General features: G+C 33.2%; 1 protein-coding gene across 1 annotated transcript; it reads left to right on the top strand.

The window, feature by feature from the left end:
- The first annotated feature begins 1,626 nt into the window (after positions 1–1,626).
- Positions 1,627–21,209, top strand: LOC123658041 (RUN and FYVE domain-containing protein 2-like). Its single transcript, XM_045593522.1, is given in 14 exon segments — positions 1,627–1,946; positions 2,075–2,300; positions 2,385–2,494; positions 3,276–3,483; positions 3,719–3,894; positions 9,619–9,755; positions 11,032–11,087; positions 12,125–12,250; positions 13,080–13,220; positions 14,902–14,999; positions 17,177–17,318; positions 20,288–20,362; positions 20,565–20,792; positions 21,032–21,209. Coding segments are annotated over 14 exon segments (2,169 nt in total). The 3' UTR covers positions 21,158–21,209.
- Positions 21,210–21,445: the final 236 nt, after the last annotated feature.

Genomic DNA, 21,445 nt, shown 5'->3' with positions numbered 1-21,445 from the left:
AATAGCTGGATAGTTAGCAAAACATGCAATAATTTCACAACAGAAAAAAATTTGGTTGTCTGTAAAGTTTGGTTTAGGGATGATAATTTAACGTGACAATGTCATAACCAAACATCTCCTCGGACGCATAAGCCAATCGAGTGAAAGAGAGATAGATCCGGCACAATCGTACAATCAGTGTAACGGGACAATGAGTCATCATTTTTCGTGCATGGAATTTCCAATGCATTATTAAGACTTCATCTTTATCTTTGTTAATACAAACATTTATACAAAAAGAATGTGTATTGCCTAAAAGTCACGGGAATTTCAATAACCATAATTGGGGATAAAAAATTAGCTTTTATAAATTGAATAATAAAAAAAAAATCATTCAAATAATATTTCTTAGCAAGTTGTATAAAGCTTCAGCCTATAACATCCCGAGCTGGACATAGACCTCTTTCTAAGAGAAAGATTAGAGTTTAATCCTCCACACATAATAAAATATATGAGTTATTAGATATTTCTCACTCACTTCAGCCTATCGTAGTCAACTGCTGAACATAGGACTCCCCAAGTGCGCGCTAAAAATAGCGCAAACTCATGTGTTTTGCCCATACTGGCTTTGTCGCACTGAAGACGCTGCTGCCAGTCTTCGGCCTGTGTATTTGAAAACCAGCAGTTGGATGGTTATCCCGCCATCGGTCGGCTTTATAAGTTCCTAAGTGGTAGTGGAACTGTGTTATCCCTTAGTCGCCTCTTACAACACCCACGGGAAGAGAGGGGGTGGCTATATTCTTTGATGCCGTAGCCACATAAATGCTGTAGCCACACAGCCTTTTCTATAACTACTAAACAGAAAGAGGTTGATATCGGCCTTTCAAAAAGTAGTATATTTACCATCTGAATACTTTTATTTTTATTTGCATAAATAAAAAATAATGCCTTCCCCCTGGTAATATTAAAAAATTATAATGCTAATTAATATGTTAATTATCTTATATATATATCTAATTAATTATAGCTAAGATAAGAATTATTTCATAACTAAATTAATGCTCTACAATTTTAGTGAATCTACTAAAAATCATTTTAAATAAACTATAAGGTTTTTAACCATTAATACGACACAACTTTTTAGAATGTAGTGTAAATTGTAGTACTCCAATACATTAACTTTTGATAAATAAACTTAGAAATAATAGTGATACAATTATTTAATTAACTCCATCTTTAAAAAGTAAGGATCATTCAAATAAAATTTCTCTCCATCAGTATTCCGTTAAAGAAACGCAGTCCGTACTCAAAACGTTGCTTACATTTTGAAACAGATGGCAGCACTTTAACGAAGTATTGATTTTCCCAACAACACATGCTTTCTAAGAAATCAATATACTTTGTGAAGCTACTGGAAAAACCATTCTAGTGACATTATCCTTCGAGGTGTTTCCTTCTGATCAAAATAAATAGCATCTTTAATAACACGATCGGTTTTTGCGTAAAACAATACTATTATTTGAAGCCAGAATACCTTGAAATAGAGTTAGTTATCTTAAAGTTTGGTTAAGATGCCCATAAAAGAGTGATCAAGATTCACAAATCTGTGTTTGTTGTTTCGCTTTATACTTTTTTTGCTGCATTATTATGCGTTCTCTAACCGCTGTCCATGGGGTGGATCCCTTGCCGGACCTCGGCGTAACATCTGGAATACCAAGTGACGATAATCCCGATGCCGACATGGCTGGAGCGCAGGACACAATTTATCTGTGCAATTTTCGCGTCTCAGTCGATGGAGAGTGGCTTTGCTTAAAAGAATTGCACGATATGGAAATGCAAGATTCGTTTACTCGGCAATCTGATAACGGTGCAATAACATCGCCCGACGATCCGATGCATTCTTTAATGGGTAATATTGCGTAGTTGAATGTAGAGATTTTATATTTCAGAAGATTGCAGAAACAGATGTGATTGGTCTAAAGTGACTATTTTGTAACACCACCTAAAACGGTTACAATGTCAATAGTACATCATACAACTACATTACATCTGTTTAATTTAGTGAAAAGTATTCTGCTATCGTATCAAACATGAGGGGAGATACGAAAGTTACATTTATACAATTAAAAATGTTTTTCGTAGCTCGCGACCCCGTAGTGATAGAACGCAGTAATCTCGTGAACATCTCGAAACTGATCGTGAAGGAGTTGATTGAGCAATCTCTTCGTTATGGCCGGATGCTCGACAGCGACCACTTGCCGTTACATCATTTCTTTATTGTTCTCGAGCATGTCATGCGACATGGACTTAAACCAAAAAAGGTAAACCTTGTTTAACAAGAAAAAAACTTGTTCAAAATCAGAGTGAAGCCTTTCACTTGCTTTATTTATCGAGTTTATTTTCAGGGTTTACTCGGTCCGAAAAAGGAGTTATGGGATATTCTTCAAATGGTGGAGAAATATTCGCCCGAGGCAGCTGATATAACAGCCAGTATCAGAGATTTGCCGACTGTCAAGTAAGTGGTTATTAAGTGAAGGTCAAGGCTAATAGTGTTCTTACGCGCATTATATGTACAGAAGATTACGCGTGTTACGTCATATTCAAACAGAACAAACCGGTTGGCATTGACTACTTTCAAGAAGATATATTACGAGAAACATAGTTTTAATTGATATTTTGGGTTCCGTGCGTCAAAAGGAAAAAACGGAACCCTTATAGGATTGTTGTCCGTCTGTCTGTCAAGACCCTTTTTCTCAAAAACGCGTGGAGGTATCAAGCTAAAATTCCTATCAAATCTACTGTCCCTTAGAGCTGTGAAAAAAATCAAACTTCTAAGCCAACACAATCAAAAGATACAGCCGTTTATGGTGCAAATTTTCGGCATTCGCCAGGGAATCAAAATCTACAGGGTACTTCCCGTAAACTCAGAAATCTTGAAATTTGATACAAAGCAACGTCTTATATCTAAGATAAAGGAAAAATTGCAAAAGCATAAATTTTTAGTTACATAATTTAATGAAAATATTTCTAATAATTTTGTTTGTATGGAACCCTGGATGTGCGACCCCGGCTCTCACTTGGCCGGTTTATTAATAATAATTATACACGCGATACAATTACAATGTATGTAAATATATGTATATTAGGTAAGTCATAGTACATACGTCCACATGTGGTGAATTGTATTTTAAAACTAACCCTACTGATTAATAATTTTTTTGAAATATGTCTAAAATATTATTCTAACTAGTAATAAATAATTAATTAAGTAAGCAATGCGTATTATTTACAAAAAGGACGGCTATGGGGCGCGCTCGGGCATGGCTACGATTAGCACTTATGCAAAAGAGACTGGCAGACTACCTCAGAATTTTACTAGAACATCGCGAAGAAACTCTTGAAGAATATTTCGAACCGCACGCCTTGATGTTAAATGAGGAAGCCGTGATTATTACTGGATTGCTAGTTGGCCTGAATGTTGTCGACTGCAATTTATGTGTGAAGGTAAATCACGTCAGAAGTTTCTTAACAACTGTACCACAAAAAATATAGCACATTAATCTTGAACATAAATTCGTTAAAATTTTAAAATATTTTGCGCATCTACGAACTTGTTTAATTACACTCACTCATATCTAAAGCATTTTATTCTAATAACTCAATCAAAATCAACAGATTCACATCCAAACAGGAGTATATTTTCTTAATCTTCACGCATAAATATATAGAATATTTTTAGGAAGAAGATTTAGACAGTCAACAGGGAGTAATCGATTTTTCTCTATATCTCCGAGGCAGTAACTCTTCAAACGATCTATCTGGTAATGGCAACGGTAACAATGAACCGAAGCAACGTCACATCAACACAATGTTGGACCAGAAGAACTACATCGAAGAACTGAACAGACACCTCAAGTGAGTTTAAATATAAATTAACTAAGGTAAAGTACAGCAAGAAAAATATAGCTCAAAATCTGGAGCAGCCCAACCGGGGAAGTACCTCGAACTTACAGAAGATCAAGATATATAATACTGCTTTCAAGCAGTGTTGTGTTCCTGTGGTGAGTAAGGTGACCATCAGAGCTGCTGAGGAGGGTTTGACGCTTGCGATGCTTCTGATATTGCCGGCATGAATAAACTAAGGTAATCGCTTACCATCAGGTGAGCCTTACGCTTGTTTCCTTACCTAGTTGTATAAAAATATCTTAAATATACACACACCGTCGTTTATTCCTAAAGTTAACAACTTAATCCTTGTGTTATGGGTAACAGCCGACTGATATAGCTAATTTTTTATTTTGATAAATATACATAAAAATAATACATATATAAATAACATACCCAGACTCAGGCGGGAATCGAACCCACAACTGGAGCAGAAAGCATCGTCACTACAAACTGCGCCAATGGACTACTCAAACTTGGTAAAAATAGTTTACTGTTATAACGTTCACACGAGGTCAACGGTGGTTCTTTTGTTTGTTTTTTTTTCTACGGTCAGTATTAATGTGTGTGGAAATGTCGTAATTTTGGATAGCCTTAATTAATGTTCAGTTAATTTATTTAAAGTTTTTTTAATGCCGTTATTAAAAACTAACCCGCGGTTTCACCCGCTTTGATTTGAGAGAAAAATATACTGAAATACTCTAATATAGTGGAGCCTTCCTCGGTAATTGGAATATCCAACACAAAGTCTTTTCCAGCTTTATAATATTAGTATAAATGGAACACAAAATTATTTTTAAATATAATAATAACTAGCTGTGCTCGCGGCTTCGCCCGCGTGGAACTCAGTGTGTCACAAAGTTTTCCCGGCAAACTTCCAGTGAAACTCTCATCAAAATCGGCTTAGCCGTTCCGTAAACCTTTCTCTTGAAACCCTCTCTTCATTGGTGAAACCGCATGAAAATCCGCTCAGTAGATTTTGAGGGAATCGATCACATACACTTTTGGGGACTTAGTTTTATAATACAATAACTGTTGTCCGCAACTACGTCCGCGTTGTTATGAAGATATGCATTACAATTAAGATGTTTAACGCAAATTATTTTTTTTTTATTTCAGTTACTTGAAATGCTTATTACACTGAGTAACTTTTTAAAAGGCACAATTTAGTATAATTTAATAGTTATTTTTATAAAACCTCTCCATACACCACATTTTTAGTTTTATTTTCAGGCTGCAGAATAAATAGCCTATCAGGCTAATTTATAGCTGCTGTATATGTTTCATACAAACTATCAACCCCAATTAAACCCCCTTAGCGGTGGAATATCGCAAAATCCGTTCGTAGCTCTAATTAATGAAACGCTTGAGACACAGATAACAAGTGACCGTTTATTTTAACTTTTAATTCTTAAATATGCATTCTTACACTATGGTAGGTGGTGTTACTATATTATAATATTGTCGATACAAAATAGACACAGATAACACCCCCACTTATCGCAATATTCATTAAACAACTTTATACAAATTTATTTTAAACAAACTATACCAAGGAGTAACATAAATTTATAATGTTTTGCTGAACATAAACTTTTAGTTAAAATGTCAGCTGGCATATCAGCTGTTGGCAAATACAACACTTTAACAATTTTATCTTTTACTAGATCACGACAAAAATGATATTTAACATCAATGTGCTTTGTACGTTTGTGAAAAACTGGGTTTGCACACAGCTTCTGTGCACCCTGGTTATCATTGAATAAGCTGATTGTATACATTTCATTAGTTATTTCATATTGTAATTCTTTTAGATATAATGCTTCTCTACATGCTTCAGTTAGACCAATATACTCTGATTCCGTGCTAGAGAGGGCTACACATTTCTGTTTTTTACACTCCCATGATATTACACCATCAGACAACAAAAAACACATTCCAGTATATGATCTTCTATCTACTGAGTTAGAACCCCAATCAGCATCTACATAGCCAGTTAATTACCTCCTTTACAATATTTTATTCCATAACATTTAGTTTGTTTTAGATATTTTAATACTCTCTTTGCATATTCCCAATGTTCCTTTGTGTAACAATTATTAAATTGACTTAAAAAACTTATACAATAACTAATATCTGGCCTAGTTAAGACTGACAGGTACATCAAACTACCAATTAGTTGTTGATAGGGCACATGATTATTTACACCTACTTGACCTTTATTTATATTTAGTTTGACCTCCATCGGAGTATCAACAGTCTTACAATCACTGAAATGAAATTTACTTAACAGTTGATCTATATAGGTTTCCTGACTCAAAGTTACATATCCTTTATCTTTATTGAAGGTTACATTCATTCCAAGACACTGCTTAACTTCACCTAAGTCCTTAATACTAAACTTATTAGATAACATCTGTTTCAAGTTCTTAGTTTCAATTTTATCATTGGAAAATATAAAAAAATCATCGACATAGACTGTTACAATAGTTTTACATTTGTTAATATCCTTTATATACATACATGGTTCTATTTTTGACCTTTTGTAACCATTACTGATCAAACAATTATCAACCTTTTTATTCCAAGCTCTAGAGGCTTGCTTAAGTCCATAAATGGCCTTTTTAAGTTTTAATACTTTACAAACTGAACTACTACTATTATAACAATCAGGCAAATTCATATAAATAGTTTCCTCTAAATCACCATTCAAGAACGCAGTCTTTACATCTAAATGGTTAACATCTAAATCTAACTTTATAGACAATGCAAACAATAGTCTCAGAGTTTTATGTCTCACTACAGGCGAAAATGTTTCTGTATAGTCTACACCATGCTTTTGAGTAAAGCCCTTTGCGACAAGACGAGCACGGTAACGCATATTGTTTTCACTATCGTATTTTTTCCGCAGAACCCACTTGCACTGCACTATAGTAGCATCTATTGGTACATCTACGAGTTCCCACGCACTATTTTTCTCAAACGACTGCAACTCATCCTGCACTGCCGCTAACCACTGTGCTTTCTCCGGACCTTCTAAGGCTTCTTGCAATGATATCTCACCCGTGAACATCGTGTCATCTTCTATACAAGTACTTGCAAAACCATATCTGTCTGGCTGCTGCCTACGCCGAGGACCATTTGGTATGTTGACATTGTTGGGTATAATGGAGTCTTCTCTGTCTGTTGTATCGGACTCAGAGCTATCCAATGTATCATTTTCACTAGGTACATACAGTTCACCACTATAATCTGGGTTCAGGCTATCTGATTGTTCAGGTGAATCTTCCTGAAGTGTCACACCTTCGTCCCCCACTGGAACCATATTCACCTCATCTGAACAATCCTTCTGTACCTTCAGAACATTCTCTGTCTCTATCTTCTCTAATACTATAACATCTCGACTGGTGGTGATAACATTAGATTTCGGATTGTAAATCCTGTACCCTTTGACATCATTGGAATAACCGACAAGGATACATTCTTCCGACTTTCTGTCCCACTTTAATCTCTTTTGTTTCGGCACATGTACCATGATTGTACTACCGAAAACACGTAAATGACTTACATCAGGCTTTCTGCCTGTCCATATCTCAAAAGGAGTTTTATAGTTTAAAGATGCGGTCACAGTTCTATTTTGTAAATACACTGCAGTGTGTGCCGCCTCTGCCCAAAACTTTTTCTCAAGACCTGCATCAAATAACAGACATTTGGCTTTTTCGACAACAGTCCGGTTATAACGTTCCGACAGACCATTCTGCTCAGGTGTGTACGGGTTCGTTCTGTGATGTATTATTCCATTCGACATCAAAAAACTGTCAAAGTTGCTGTTGCAAAATTCTCTACCATTGTCACTTCTTAAAATCTTAATAGTGCGATTAAGTTGATTTTCAACTTGGGTTTTATACTGTTGAAAGCATTTCAATGCCTAATCTTTCGTTTTTAAGAAATAGATGTATGTCATACGACTAAAATCGTCTATAAACAGCATAAAGTATCTAGACCCGCCTATAGATTGGTTTTCCATTGGTCCACAGATATCAGTATGCACAATTTGCAGCAACTCAGTACTTCTGTTACCTTCTTTAGGAAAAGGTAAGCGACTCTGCTTGCCCTCACAGCACGCGACACATGATGACTTCGATATATTTGTCTTATTATTAATTCTCAATCCCTGTACAGCATCTTGCATCTTTTTCAAATATTGGCTATTAACATGACCGAGACGTCGATGCCAAACTTCACTGGATACCATCACTTGTTATCTGTGTCTCAAGCGTTTCATTAATTAGAGGTGGAAGCCAGCTCTCTGCGCCACTCTCCAGCAGAGTGGCGCAGTGGAAGCGTGCTGGGCCCATAACCTCTAATTAATGAAACGCTTGAGACACAGATAACAAGTGACCGTTTATTTTAACTTTTAATTCTTAAATATGCATTCTTACACTATGGTAGGTGGTGTTACTATATTATAATATTGTCGATACAAAATAGACACAGATAACAGTAGCGGACGTCTACTAACCATAATCTACCTCCCTGCTAAATTTCATCTTTGGATGGATGGATCCTGGATAGATGGACCACCCAGCGGCTTTTGAGTTCTCGTGATGAGTGAGTCAGTGACCTTTATCTTTTATATATATAGATTACGATGCATTATTTGGACACCTCCTCACCATCTATAGAGCATACATTTTAAATTTCAAATCTCTTACTTCAAAAACATGGGACTTTCATACAAACTTCCATTGCCCGTTTTACCCCGTTTTTAGGGGTCGAGTTTCGTAAAATCCGTTCTTAGCGGATGTCTACGTCCTATATAGCCTACCTGCCTTTCAAGTTTGTTGGAGTTATAGTTTCAGAGATTTCGTGATAAGTGAGCTTTCGCTTTTATATATGTATAGATGAGAAAGCTTGTTTGCGTTAAATTATAGACCATATCAAAATAGATTGAACGTATTACAATAATCTTGATTAATACTAAAGTCGTAAAAATTAATATAACTTAGTATTATATATTCATACTAGCTGACTCGGCAAACGTTGTCTTGCCGCTAAACGCTATTTAAACATAGGGGTTGGTGATAGAGGGGTAAAAATTTAGGGTTGTATGTATTTTTATGTATTTTTTAACGCCAAATCATCATAAAATAAAAAATAAATAATTTACCTAAAAATAAAAATAAAAATTATTTAGGGGTGGACTACCCTTAACATTTAGGGGGATAAAAAATAGATGGTGTTCGCTTCTCAGACCTAGCCAATATGCACACAAAATTTCATGAGAATCGGTCAAGCCGTTTCGGAGGAGTTTAACTACAAACACCGCGACACGAGAATTTTATATATTAGATTTTACATACATCACAAAATATTAAATTAATTAAGATTGTGAAATCGTTCGTACTTTCTGTTCACAGATTTAAAAACGTAGCCACAATTTTTATCGCACGTTGATAAGTAATGATAAAATTATTTATTAACTACTTTGCATATTTTAAACTTTCATGATTTAATTAAAAAAATCGGATATTAACGTGTTGATAATAGTTTTACGTTTTATTTTGGTCCGACATTTGACAGAGTTGCATCCAGAGTGGGTAACACGACGAATCACATATATACTCGTAAATATTAACACATTAAAATTCAAAACATACATTATATTATTATGACTAAACATTATTGTTTTAGTGCCACGGTCGCAAATCTTCAGTCAAAAGTGGAAAGTTTGACCACAACTAATGCTTTGATGAAGGAGGACTTGGCAATTGCCAAGAACACGATGATTCAGCTTGTCGAAGAAAACAATCAATTGAAACACGCTCTAGGTAATTCTGTTCTCTTTTCTTTTTTTTATTTATACGTAATGGTTATTACATTTTTGTTTTATGAAACAGTTTTTGAGGAAAACGTGATATTAATAATATTATAAATAATATTATTGGAGTTATGTGCATTTATATTTAAATATTTTTATTATTCATTATTATTATAAATTCATTTATATTGTCTTACGTATTTTACCATATGTTGCAATCAAACAAGTATTTTCGGTAATAACTAGTCAACGTTTCAACATGACGCATTTGCCACTTTCAAAATTTCCTATTTATTATTATAAATAATTTATGATACATATTTACTCTTTAGGCTTTGATAAACTGATTTTAGCTAGGTAATCCTGTTAAAAATAAAACGGTTGACTGGTGTTGAGATATTATATTGCTTTATACAATAATCATGTACCAAAGAGTATTGTGACCATTTGTTAACCAAAAAAAAAATTGAACTTTTTTTTCTTAAATTCTTATTTCAGCAATTCTTATATGACGAAATTGCCAACAAACATCATTACTTTAACAATCTAGAGACGAGTTTATCCCTACAACTAGATTATTTTTCAAATAACAGTAAAGTCTAACAAAATCATCCGCCATAACTGATTTATATTAGATACCTATTGTATATTGACCCGGCAAAACAATTTTTGCTGGAGTTAAAAAAATTGGGGTTGGTGGGTAGAAGAGTGAAAATTTAGGTTGTATGTATTTTTCAATGCCAAATAATAATCAAATAAACATAAAAAAAATGGCGAAAAATTGAAAAAAAATATCTTAGGGTACTCTTATAACTAAAGATAGTTTACGACCGATATTCAGACCTACCAAATATAGACAAAAATTTTCATAAAAATCGGTCAAGCCGTTTCGGAGGAGTTTGGCCCCTAACACTGTGACGAAAAGCGTTGTAGCTAAAAATCTATTTCACTACAAAATAGCTAAGAAACATTTTCTTACAAACGATAAGCCTGAAACACTTGTGCGAAAACGCTTCGCAATACGAGAGACTGCATTAGATAAGACACCTCGCAATGAGTCACTGTCTTTTGTATAGTTTAGTAGGCATTAGTATGCCGGTGACGTCGCACGCCGGTGTATTGTCAAAATAATTATTATAACAACCGTTATGCACTATCGTACGATGGGCAACTCGACAGCAAAAAGTCAAAGGAAAACATATTGGAAAAATTGTGAGCTATTTCGGTATATATTTATTTGTGTTAGTATATTTATAACGTAATGTACACGTGCTTTTTTTGTTTAGGTCAGGACATTACCAAAGATAGCAGGATGAAAGTGATGGACTTGCAAGATGAGGAGGTCAGTTTGTTTTTCTTATAACGTTGCGTTAAAATAATTTTCTATTTATATTAGAAAACAATCTCCTTTTTCTGTCGAGCTTTGTTTACATTGCCACAATCGTATCACAATCGTTTATCGGAAGTTAAATTTGGATTGCAATAATATAAGCATAATATCGTTATCAAAAATAAAAAATGGAATTATTATGTAACTATAACAATAGTTGTATTATAAGTCTAGTATTCCTTAGTTAACACAATAATTATATTGTTTCTGACATAGTTCTCTTATCTTGAAAATGTTATGTTCATAATGTCAAGTATACTTGAATTCCAAATAGGTTTTATTGATTCCATAGACATTAATGTTTTTTTTTTTACGAGTACAATACTAAAATGCAGTTTATAAACATCTAATGTGTTTGCAATGTCATTTGTATAATAACAACAGCGTGTCATTCTTTAATGTAAATGACATCATCAGAAGTCTTGTTTGTTATCGTAGATTATTGGGTTCGTAGAAAATTTTGTGACATACAATACATTGAAATTAATTTTATTAATTTTTTCATGTTTTCTCTTTCCATTTTTATTATTGTATCCTTTAATAACTCTTTTTACTAGCAGTAAATAATTGTTAAATATTTATCAAATAAAATATTACACAGTGCTGTGTGGCTACGGCATTAAAGAATATAGCCACCCCCTCTCTTCCCGTGAGTGTCGTAAGAGGCGATTAAGGGATAACACAGTTCAGCTATCACCTTGGAACTTGTAAAGCCGACCGGTGGCGGGATAACCATCCAACTGCTGGCTTTGAAATACACAGGCCGAAGACGGGCAGCAGCGTCTTCGGTGCGACAAAGCCAGTACTGCGGTCACCAACCCGCCTGCCCAGCGTGGTAACTACGGGCAACACACATGAGTTTGCGCCATTTTTGGTACGAACTTGTGGAAGCCTATGTCCAGCAGTGGACTGCTATAGGCTGAAATGATGATGAATATTACAATATTTTTTTAATGTTGTGTATTAGTGTACATTTTAATTATTTGTAGGATAAAAAAAGTGTTAAGAGTAACGCTTCGGACAAATATAAGAATGACAAGGATTCAGAAATGGGTAAGGTTTTGGAGGAAGAGAGAAAGAAAAACGTGGAGCTACAGAAAGAACTTGACTTGCAGGTACTTACATAAAATAAAATTTAAACCAATACCTATATAGTAGAGTAGACTTTTCGAGTGTTGAATGAATGTAATCTCAATAAACAACATCTTTTTTGAAAAAAATACTATGCTTTATATAGTCTATTTATCAAAGTAAACTATAGGCTGTAAAAGATCAGATTCGAAAAGAGCACTAATTAATGTAAAACTAAAGAATTAATTATAATAAATTCGCGAGACGCGTCTTGTTTAATTTTATCACAAAAAATAATAAGATAAAGTTAACGACCTTCCGTCTCATTGCAAGTTGTGACACTTGGACCTTCAACAATTTAAGTGAAAAATTACCGCTTTTTATTAATCGCCGATTATCACTTAACGTTGCTTCAGAATACGATACTGTAAACTCAACAGTTAATTAGTCAACATTAATCACGTTGCTTTATAAACAATAAATGATTGCGAGAAAACGACAAAGTTATCCTTTCAAAAAAAAAAAAAAAAACAATGTTGAAAAATTATTTGGACCCTTTTTATACCGGTTGCTAATAAAGTTTATCTAGAACATGAGTTACTGGTAGCATTTATCTGGAGGAAGTGTGACAGGTCCTTAGGGCCTGTAAACTACAGCTTTTTATTTCACATACTTGATTTAGCAAATGTAAATATCTAACAGATAAAGTATTGTTTGGTGGTAGAAAATGCTTTGCAAAATGCAATTCTTACACTTTTATACGTTGGATACCGTTATATGTCAGATTAATTTATCAGCAATCGGTGGAATTGGTTCTTAATTTTGATTTGTCGTATTTTAGAAATCTTAATATTCAATTATAAATATTAACAGATATCCTTGAAAGCGGAAATGGAGGTCGCTATGAAGTTGCTCGAAAAAGATATTCACGACAAGCAAGACACAATTATATCGCTAAGGCGACAATTAGACGATATTAAGTTAATCAACTTGGAAATGTATAAGAAGTTACAGGTAAGTCATAAATTGAGCATGCGTGTGATTTTGTACCCTTTACAGAATATATTTATACACATACTATACATCATTTTATACAAATTTCGATCACCTTTTAAAATTATTTTACGAAGCCTTTTTGTCGTCTGCCGGTAATCATCATTCACGCTAGTTTTGTTAACCTTTGCTAACGAACAATTCATGGTCGAATCCGAACAAAAAGTTGACTGCTTTGAAATATAATAATAATTGTGACCCACTAATTTAATTGAAATAGTAAGATATGACCAAATTTTTACTATAATCTATTTTTGTGAATATTACGAGTACCTACGTTAAACATTTTCGAGTTTAACCTTATACTTTTCGATCAATATGTTCAGTCATTGAATTTTATATTAAATACGTTTTTATAATATATATATTTACTGTACATATATACATACGCATATCGCGTCCGTGTTCTGAATTTTTTTACTAGTTTTGGCCTGTAATTTTATACGTGTGGAATTTATCTTTAAATATCAGTATTCATTAATGAATTTACTATTTATTTTTATTAATTAATCTGAAACACAAGTGGGGAACCATACGGTTTAATGTAATATTTCGTGTAGTAATTTTTTAGTATGGTTTTCAATATACTGATTACAAACGGACAAAAAACAAAAAAGATTTATCCTAACTTGTTTTCAGTTTTCTATAATATTTCTGATGTACAACTTCGACCCGTAACAATTACATTACATGTATATAGATAATGTTTTTCGTAAAAGTCATTGGCCCGTGAAGGTCTCTTATTGAGTGTGGGTGCCAAATTATTATTACCCGCCCATGTATTTTCGTTGCCATTCTACCTTCAAATCATTTCGTTTGACCTTTTTATATTGTTTTATTTCCTATATAATACTGTTTTGTACTTTTGACGCTTTGCGACCCGACGCATTCTATCCGGCACGTAGTGGTTTTAGTAGTAAATGTATAGTCGTCAGTTACGCTTAACCATTTAGCTGTTCATAATATATTTAATACTAACGCGATGCTGTATTCGTCATTGCCGCATTTGTCGTACGGAAGGAATGCGAAATGGAACTGACGCAGAAGGGCGAAATGGTCTCCAGGCTCCAAGGGAAAGCTGAGCAAATTGGCAAAATTCTGCACAACCTCGAAAAATATAACCACTTCCTAGGACCGGACCATGACCTAGTTAAAGCTTTAAAATCGCCCAGCAACGATAATTTAGGGGATAAATTAGAAATGCTTAAAGCACAAAGTAGCCAACAAAAGGGTACAAAGTCGAAAGACGAAGGTCCACCGAATAAGAAACTCAATTTGCAGGAAATACCACCGTTTCGTAAAACTAATGCCGATAAATCTGTAATGCATACGGGTAATTAAAATTGATGACATTGTAGACAATTGTAAATAATATTCTAAAAAAGGTGGTGTTTCCTCTTAGCGAATAGATTATCACGATAATAACTAACACTTAATCCTGTATTATTAAGATTTATTCCACATATGAATATTGATCTTGGTATCATTGAATTAATATCATAAATAGCCTTATAACCACAACCCATCTATTTCTCAGATATTTAGACTAACATGATTACGCTTAGTAAAATGCGCATTTATGCTTACTAACGTTGATGTAACATTTTCAAGACTCGAGTTGTAAATGCCGGCTTTGTTTTAGGAATGTGAAAGTTCCTTGAAACATAAAACAGAACTAATTGCCAAATTGGAAGCAAAGACTGAGTCAATGGGCAGCACGATACATCAGCTCGATGAGAAGTAGGTTCTATATGATTTCTTAAGCCTGAAACCGCTCGGCGAACAGTGCCTACGATAGTTGTATGTTTAATAGGGTAATTGACTTTTGTTACACATAGAAACTTCGTAAAGTAAAAGTGAAGACCGTCAATGCATAGTTTTCACTTTTAGATCCAAACTAAAAGCAGAGTGAGTTTTAACTTAAAATACTAAGGTCGATTTTTAAAGAAACTTCGATATATGTAGTTTTCCATATATTATAAAATCATCTATTTAGTATAATAAATAAATAGATCAGTCAAATACCCTATTCGAGATAACGTGTTGCTTGACATATCAATTTATCGAAAACGCACTTAGGTGTGAGCGATGCACCGCTTGCTGCGAGTAATAAAGAAACCATCTTTATACTTGTTCGATAAATCTTGATACTTATTCGATATTGGCAAACCCTCGCAATATAACAGCGATATTTTGATAAAATATATTTTTAGATATATTAACGACCACAAAGAAACAAGGCAAGGCGCTACTATTGCTTTAGCTTAACTTTGCTGTGGTTTTAATTATTAAAGTACTAGTTATACTATTTATTCAATCATGTTAAGTTTCTGTTAGGTTTATTTAGTTTTTATTGTAACAAAATATTGTCACCGAAAAGTATTATTTCTTCCACCAGAATCGGTATGGACATGTACTTTTTGTCATAGCTTTAAATAATGGTATGTTAAATCATATTCTTATATCTATAGACAGATTATTTCTTAAGATTTTTAGTCTCAATAACAATGTATTCTTGAAAATTTTAGATGATGATACAAAATTACTTAGATGTTATATATATTTTTCAAATATTCAAATATATATAATGTGATAAAACCAATAGACTTGTATTATTTTGAAAATGACATTATTTAGTGATCTCAATTATATTAATGATGAAATAATTTTATATTTAAAATTATAAAAAAATTGTTTATAGCTTATGGATTATGAAGTGCAAAAAAGTTTTATCTGTATTAGCGTTTAAAACAAAAATGTATTAAAAATCTTTGTCAGTTTTTCTTTTATAGTTTTGTAATTTTAAAGCTCTAGTTATGTAAAGCCTTCTTTGTAATAAATGATATTCAGTCGCATACCGTATTTTATTTATGAAACCGAAAAACCACAGTTTTATTTATTTTTGTTATTTAAGTTTATTGTGCAGGTTTGCCATTATCATACTTTAAATTATGTTTGCATGGTTTTTATACTAATATTTTATCAATTATAACAGTCATTAATACTTATCAAACTAATCTTGTAGAATTGATTTTTCTGATATTATTTTTTATTGAAAACGCTTACCTAACACACTAAAAATATTATAGATTTTTTTAGTTTATTTTGTTTTATTATTATTATTATTATTGATAATGTAGAAATACTGTAAAAAAAATAATTAATACACTTTTAACATATGAAGAACATTGTATCTGATTTTGTTAAATTTTCAGGAGTAACGCACTCCTTGCACGCACCACTTGTTGCATTTAAAAAGTGGTCAAGTGATATTAAATAAAGCCGCAACCGTAATGAAGTAAATTGTTCTTATATTAATTTTTGCGTTCTGTAGTATGAACTTGACCACGTTGTGATACATCAAACGGAAAGCTGTTTTTGTTGAAGTTACAATGATATAATACAATACAAGTATACGGTTGTTTTAGTTTAAAAACATTTTATGAACAATTTCAATAATGTACATTAACTTAATGTATATTTTAAGCTGCTGTGGTGTTGAAATTTGAGTTAAATAAATGGTATTTGTTATTACTATGTTACTGTGTTCAAAGAAAACCAATATTATATTTATTTTTAGTTTCGTAACCGGAATTACATTTTTTTTTTTTGTGCAGAAATCTGTATGATCTTAAGTTGTACAATGATTTGTTTTTCATCTAAAAATCGTTCTAGTGGTCGTATAAATATGGTTCCCAGATTGAAAAACGTTCTTTCGTCAGTATTATGATGGTATAGTTAGAAAACATTGTTTCATTAGTTACAAAGTTCTTCATATCAGGTGTCAATATATACATCTACCATATATTATAAAATATAATCGAAGATTTTAATTCAAATTAAAGAAATCGCTAAAAAATATCTATCTGAAGTTAAATAGGAGAAAAGTTATAATATGGGCTATAACAGAATGACAGATTACAGGAAGATAAAACGGCACGGAAAAATCTAGAAGAAAGTTCTAGATGTCTCGGTCAGAAGACTGCAGCTGCTGAAAGTAGAGCCGTCGCTGCAGAAAGCGATCTCAGGATTGAAAGAGAATGGAGAATATCTTTACAGGTAATTAAATAATTGTGTTTGCTCGCAAACGAAAAAAAAACCGACTTCAATTACATCGACAAGTAATACAACGTAGATCGACGAAAAAATAGTCAAGCAACTACGCGTTATCAAAGATTACTCAAAAAGTAGTTATCAGATCTCAATAAAATATATATGTGACCATATGATAAACATCAGCTTTCGATTAAATTAAAAATTATCAAAATCGGTACACCCAGTAAAGAGTTATTACGGATTTTCGAGAGTTTCCCTCGATTTCTCTGGGATCCCATAATCAGATCCTGGTCACACGCACATCACGGCACCAAACTAGGGATATCCCCTTTCTAACAAAAAAAAATTTATCAAAATCGGTACATCCAGTAGAAAGTTATGCGGTATAATACAACGTAGGTCGACGAAAAAAGCGTCAAGTGAAAACGCATTATTAGATATAACTCGAAAAGTAATTGTTAGATCTCAAATAAATTTAAATGGGACCAATTGGCACACACCACCTTTCGATTAAAACAAAATTTGTCGAAATCGGTCTACCCGGTCAAAAGTTCTGATGTAATATACATTAAAAAAAAAAAATACAGTCGAATTGAGAACCTCCTCCTTTTTGGAAGTCGGTTAAAAAACGAGAGTGCAACTCAGGACTTTTTTTTTACTTGGGGAAAATCCATCATGAATACCCTCCGGCATGGGGGCGCCAGAGGGTTATGTAAAACTCCGACTGACTAAAAAACCACCCAGTGTGAGCAGTCGTCCGCCTGGGTGGGGCTCAGGGTCGCGCTACCTCCTGCACAATAGGCCTGCACTGTGTCTTAGATATACAAAACGTAACTGGCTATGAGAGAAAGAGAGAACCTCACCTCTCTTTCTCTAGCTGCGTTCGCCTCGCCCTATCACACTCTTCATAACCCTCTCGTCACGCATTCACCAGCTTATTCCCCAAGACAAGCGTGCGTAAATAACTTTTAATTCAAGAAGTAGGACTAAATATATTTTTTATTAAAATCAACACTGTAACATGTTTGGTAATATCCAAAGGCTATACATTAAGCTAGCCTACCCTGTGGGGCCAATTACAATTTACAAATCATTATATTGTAACAATTACGAATAAAAAAAAAACCTTGAAAGATTTCTTTAATAAGCTATACACTGTATGAAACTTAAGGCTTTCTCAGTCACTATAAATAATTTAGTTGAAATAGGACTTACAATTAACATTCTGAGATTTATGATATTTCGGTGACGTTGCAGACGCAATGGTCACGGGATGACTATTAGCAATCTCAAAATGGTAATCGCGATAAGTCAAATTTAAATTAAAGTATCAAAAATTTATACTGTACCTACTTACTACCAGAAAAATTACAGGTTATAATAATTATTTATTAACAATAGTACAATTCGTTTGACATGTTATACGAGAAAGAAGTTACTTTATATATACGTTGGTCTGATGACAACAAAGTTTTTTTTTTTTAAATCTAATACTTATTAACTTAATACAATTGTATGCCAGTAATATAAAATATAAATTAGAGGAATTGAAAATATTTGCTCGTGAAATTGTATTTAAAAATACGAGAAGGTACTGTCAGTAACGACCAAAACTTATTAATCGCCTTCAATGCTCCCTCGGTTCTTTACATAATAGAGCTACTTTTTATCTCATTACGAATGAAAAATATAGAAACAAACATTAAAGATACCCTGTAAGAAGTCATAAATAATTACTCAGTTGATTTTTACATATAACTGAAATATTCGATCGTACAGACAAAATAACAATTTAATTGATGCCCTAAGCCTTTCTTGGACTCTCTATTTAATGTTTAAAACTGAACCTAATATATGCCAGTATTTTATTAATTAACGAAGTAATTCTTTAATATACGTACCGAAGCAATAGTAGGTCACATTAGAACTTAACTCGACAAAATGTTGCACCTTTGATTGATATTATTGCTAGCCCTTCATTAGCAATCATCATTAGTTTAGCCTATCGCAGTCACTGCTGGACATAGGCCTCCACAAGCTCGCGCCATAAATGGCGTAGACTCATGTGTTTTGCCCATAGTCACCACCCTGGGCAGGCGAGTTGGTGACCGCAGGGCTGGCTTTGTCGCACCGAAGACGCTGCTAGCCCTTAAAATGAGATAATTAATTTATTGATTACCATGACTTCTTTTTTATATATAAGATTACTAGCGACCCGCTCCGGCTTCGCACGGGTATAAAATATAATTATAGCCTATGTTATTCACTGAAAAAAATGATTAAAATCGATCCAGTAGTTTTGATTTATTCATTACTGCCCGTGACCCGCACGCGTTAACTTAGAGTAAAAGCCGGCCGGAACCGCCGCAAACGCTACGTACCGCGATTTTTAAATCTGTAATATCTTCGAAAATATTCATTTAAATCATTTGCTGTAAAGGGCCATATAGATCTATATTAAATAAAAAATATATTTAAGGTATTTAATTGGATAAGGATTAATTCTGTATTGGTTAAAATCGCTTCGAAAATTAGCCATTATTAGTCGTAAAAAGTAAATGACAAAAAAATATTATTGTGGGATATCCATAAGAGATAGGTATATGACATCGCGGAGTTTTCTGTAGACCTTTTCAATGTGTACAATACTTAGTACATTATTTTGATAAATCTCGTAGGGTTCAGCCTGCGTTTGCAATTTAAGCGAAAAAAAATAATAATTATTTACGACATAACATTAGAAAACTCAAAAATAACAGTATTTCTCCACTATTTAATGGATGTTATTATACATATAAACCTTCCTCTTGAATCAATCTATCTATTAAAAAGAACCGCATCAAAATCCGTTGCGTAGTTTTAAAGATTTAAGCATACATACATGTGCAGGGACAGAGAAAGTGACTTTGTTTTATACTACGTAGTGATAAGTAAAACAGGATACGATTCAAATTTAAATAATTATTTTACAGGAGTCTATGATGAGGGATCGAGACAAAATATCTATTCTAACGCAGGAAGTGGAATCTCTTAAATCAATAGGACAGGTATTGTTACTGAATTATTATTATTAAACACCGCATATTAGATCATCCAAAAATCTCCTCATGTTATTAACATCATAAATAACGAAAAATAAAATAATTAATGTATGAGCTGCCCGATTAGAAATGCACTATCTTTTCGTAATTTTTATTATTTTCGTATTACTATTTTTATTTTTTTAACCAATCTCACAAATATTTCCAGAAATATATTGCACTACAAGAAGAACAGCACCAACTAAAAATCCAGTATAACGAAGCCCAAAAGACCCTAGAAGAAGTGGGTGCAACGCTTAGCGAAAATAAATTGCAACTTGCGGAATTATTAGAAAAAGAGGCGAGGACGTCAGACGAGACTCCCAACTGGACAAGCGATAAGGACGCTGTAGCTTGTGCAGCTTGTGCCAAGGAATTTACTATTGCAAGGAGAAAGGTATTTACTTCTTACTTACATTTTTGTACTGGTCCCGATTCTATTCAGATTCTGTTTTAGATGTCCATGACTCTGAAAAGTCATGAGGTCGATCGTTATCTTCATTTATTTGTCCAGTCCAAATAAAAAAGACAACTAATTTCGGAACTTTATTCGAATTATATCATTTTAGACATTCTATGACAACAAAATTAATATAATAGTTTTTTGTTAAAACAAATTTTTCAACACTTTTGCAGCATCATTGCAGAAGATGTGGCCATATTTTCTGCGGAGCGTGTAGCGAGAAAACTGTAGCATTAGCTGGCAACACAAAGCCAGTTCGAGTGTGTGACGCTTGCTTTACAGAAGTTAGACTTACGTAACAATAAATAAAATATATCCAAGACTGATGACGTTTTAACTACGTTTATTAAATAAATTGATTTCGTTTTTAATCCTGTACCTTATAATTGTTTTCGAACAAACTTACACTACTACATGAAATAAAGACAGAAATGTCAAGCGAGGTTTTGTAGTTCATGTTATATAGGTTAGGTGTAAAATGAACATAATATATTAAATGATATAGATGTTGTCAAAAATAATTTTATAAAAGTAGTAAGCTCTTTTCACGCATCATATAAATCGTTGAATTATTTCTTTGAAAATTA

This window comes from Melitaea cinxia, chromosome 11, assembly GCF_905220565.1.
Source record: "Melitaea cinxia chromosome 11, ilMelCinx1.1, whole genome shotgun sequence".
Lineage (NCBI taxonomy): Eukaryota > Metazoa > Arthropoda > Insecta > Lepidoptera > Nymphalidae > Melitaea > Melitaea cinxia.
Note: the sequence above shows the minus strand (reverse complement) of the source record. Positions and strands in the feature narration are given on the sequence as shown.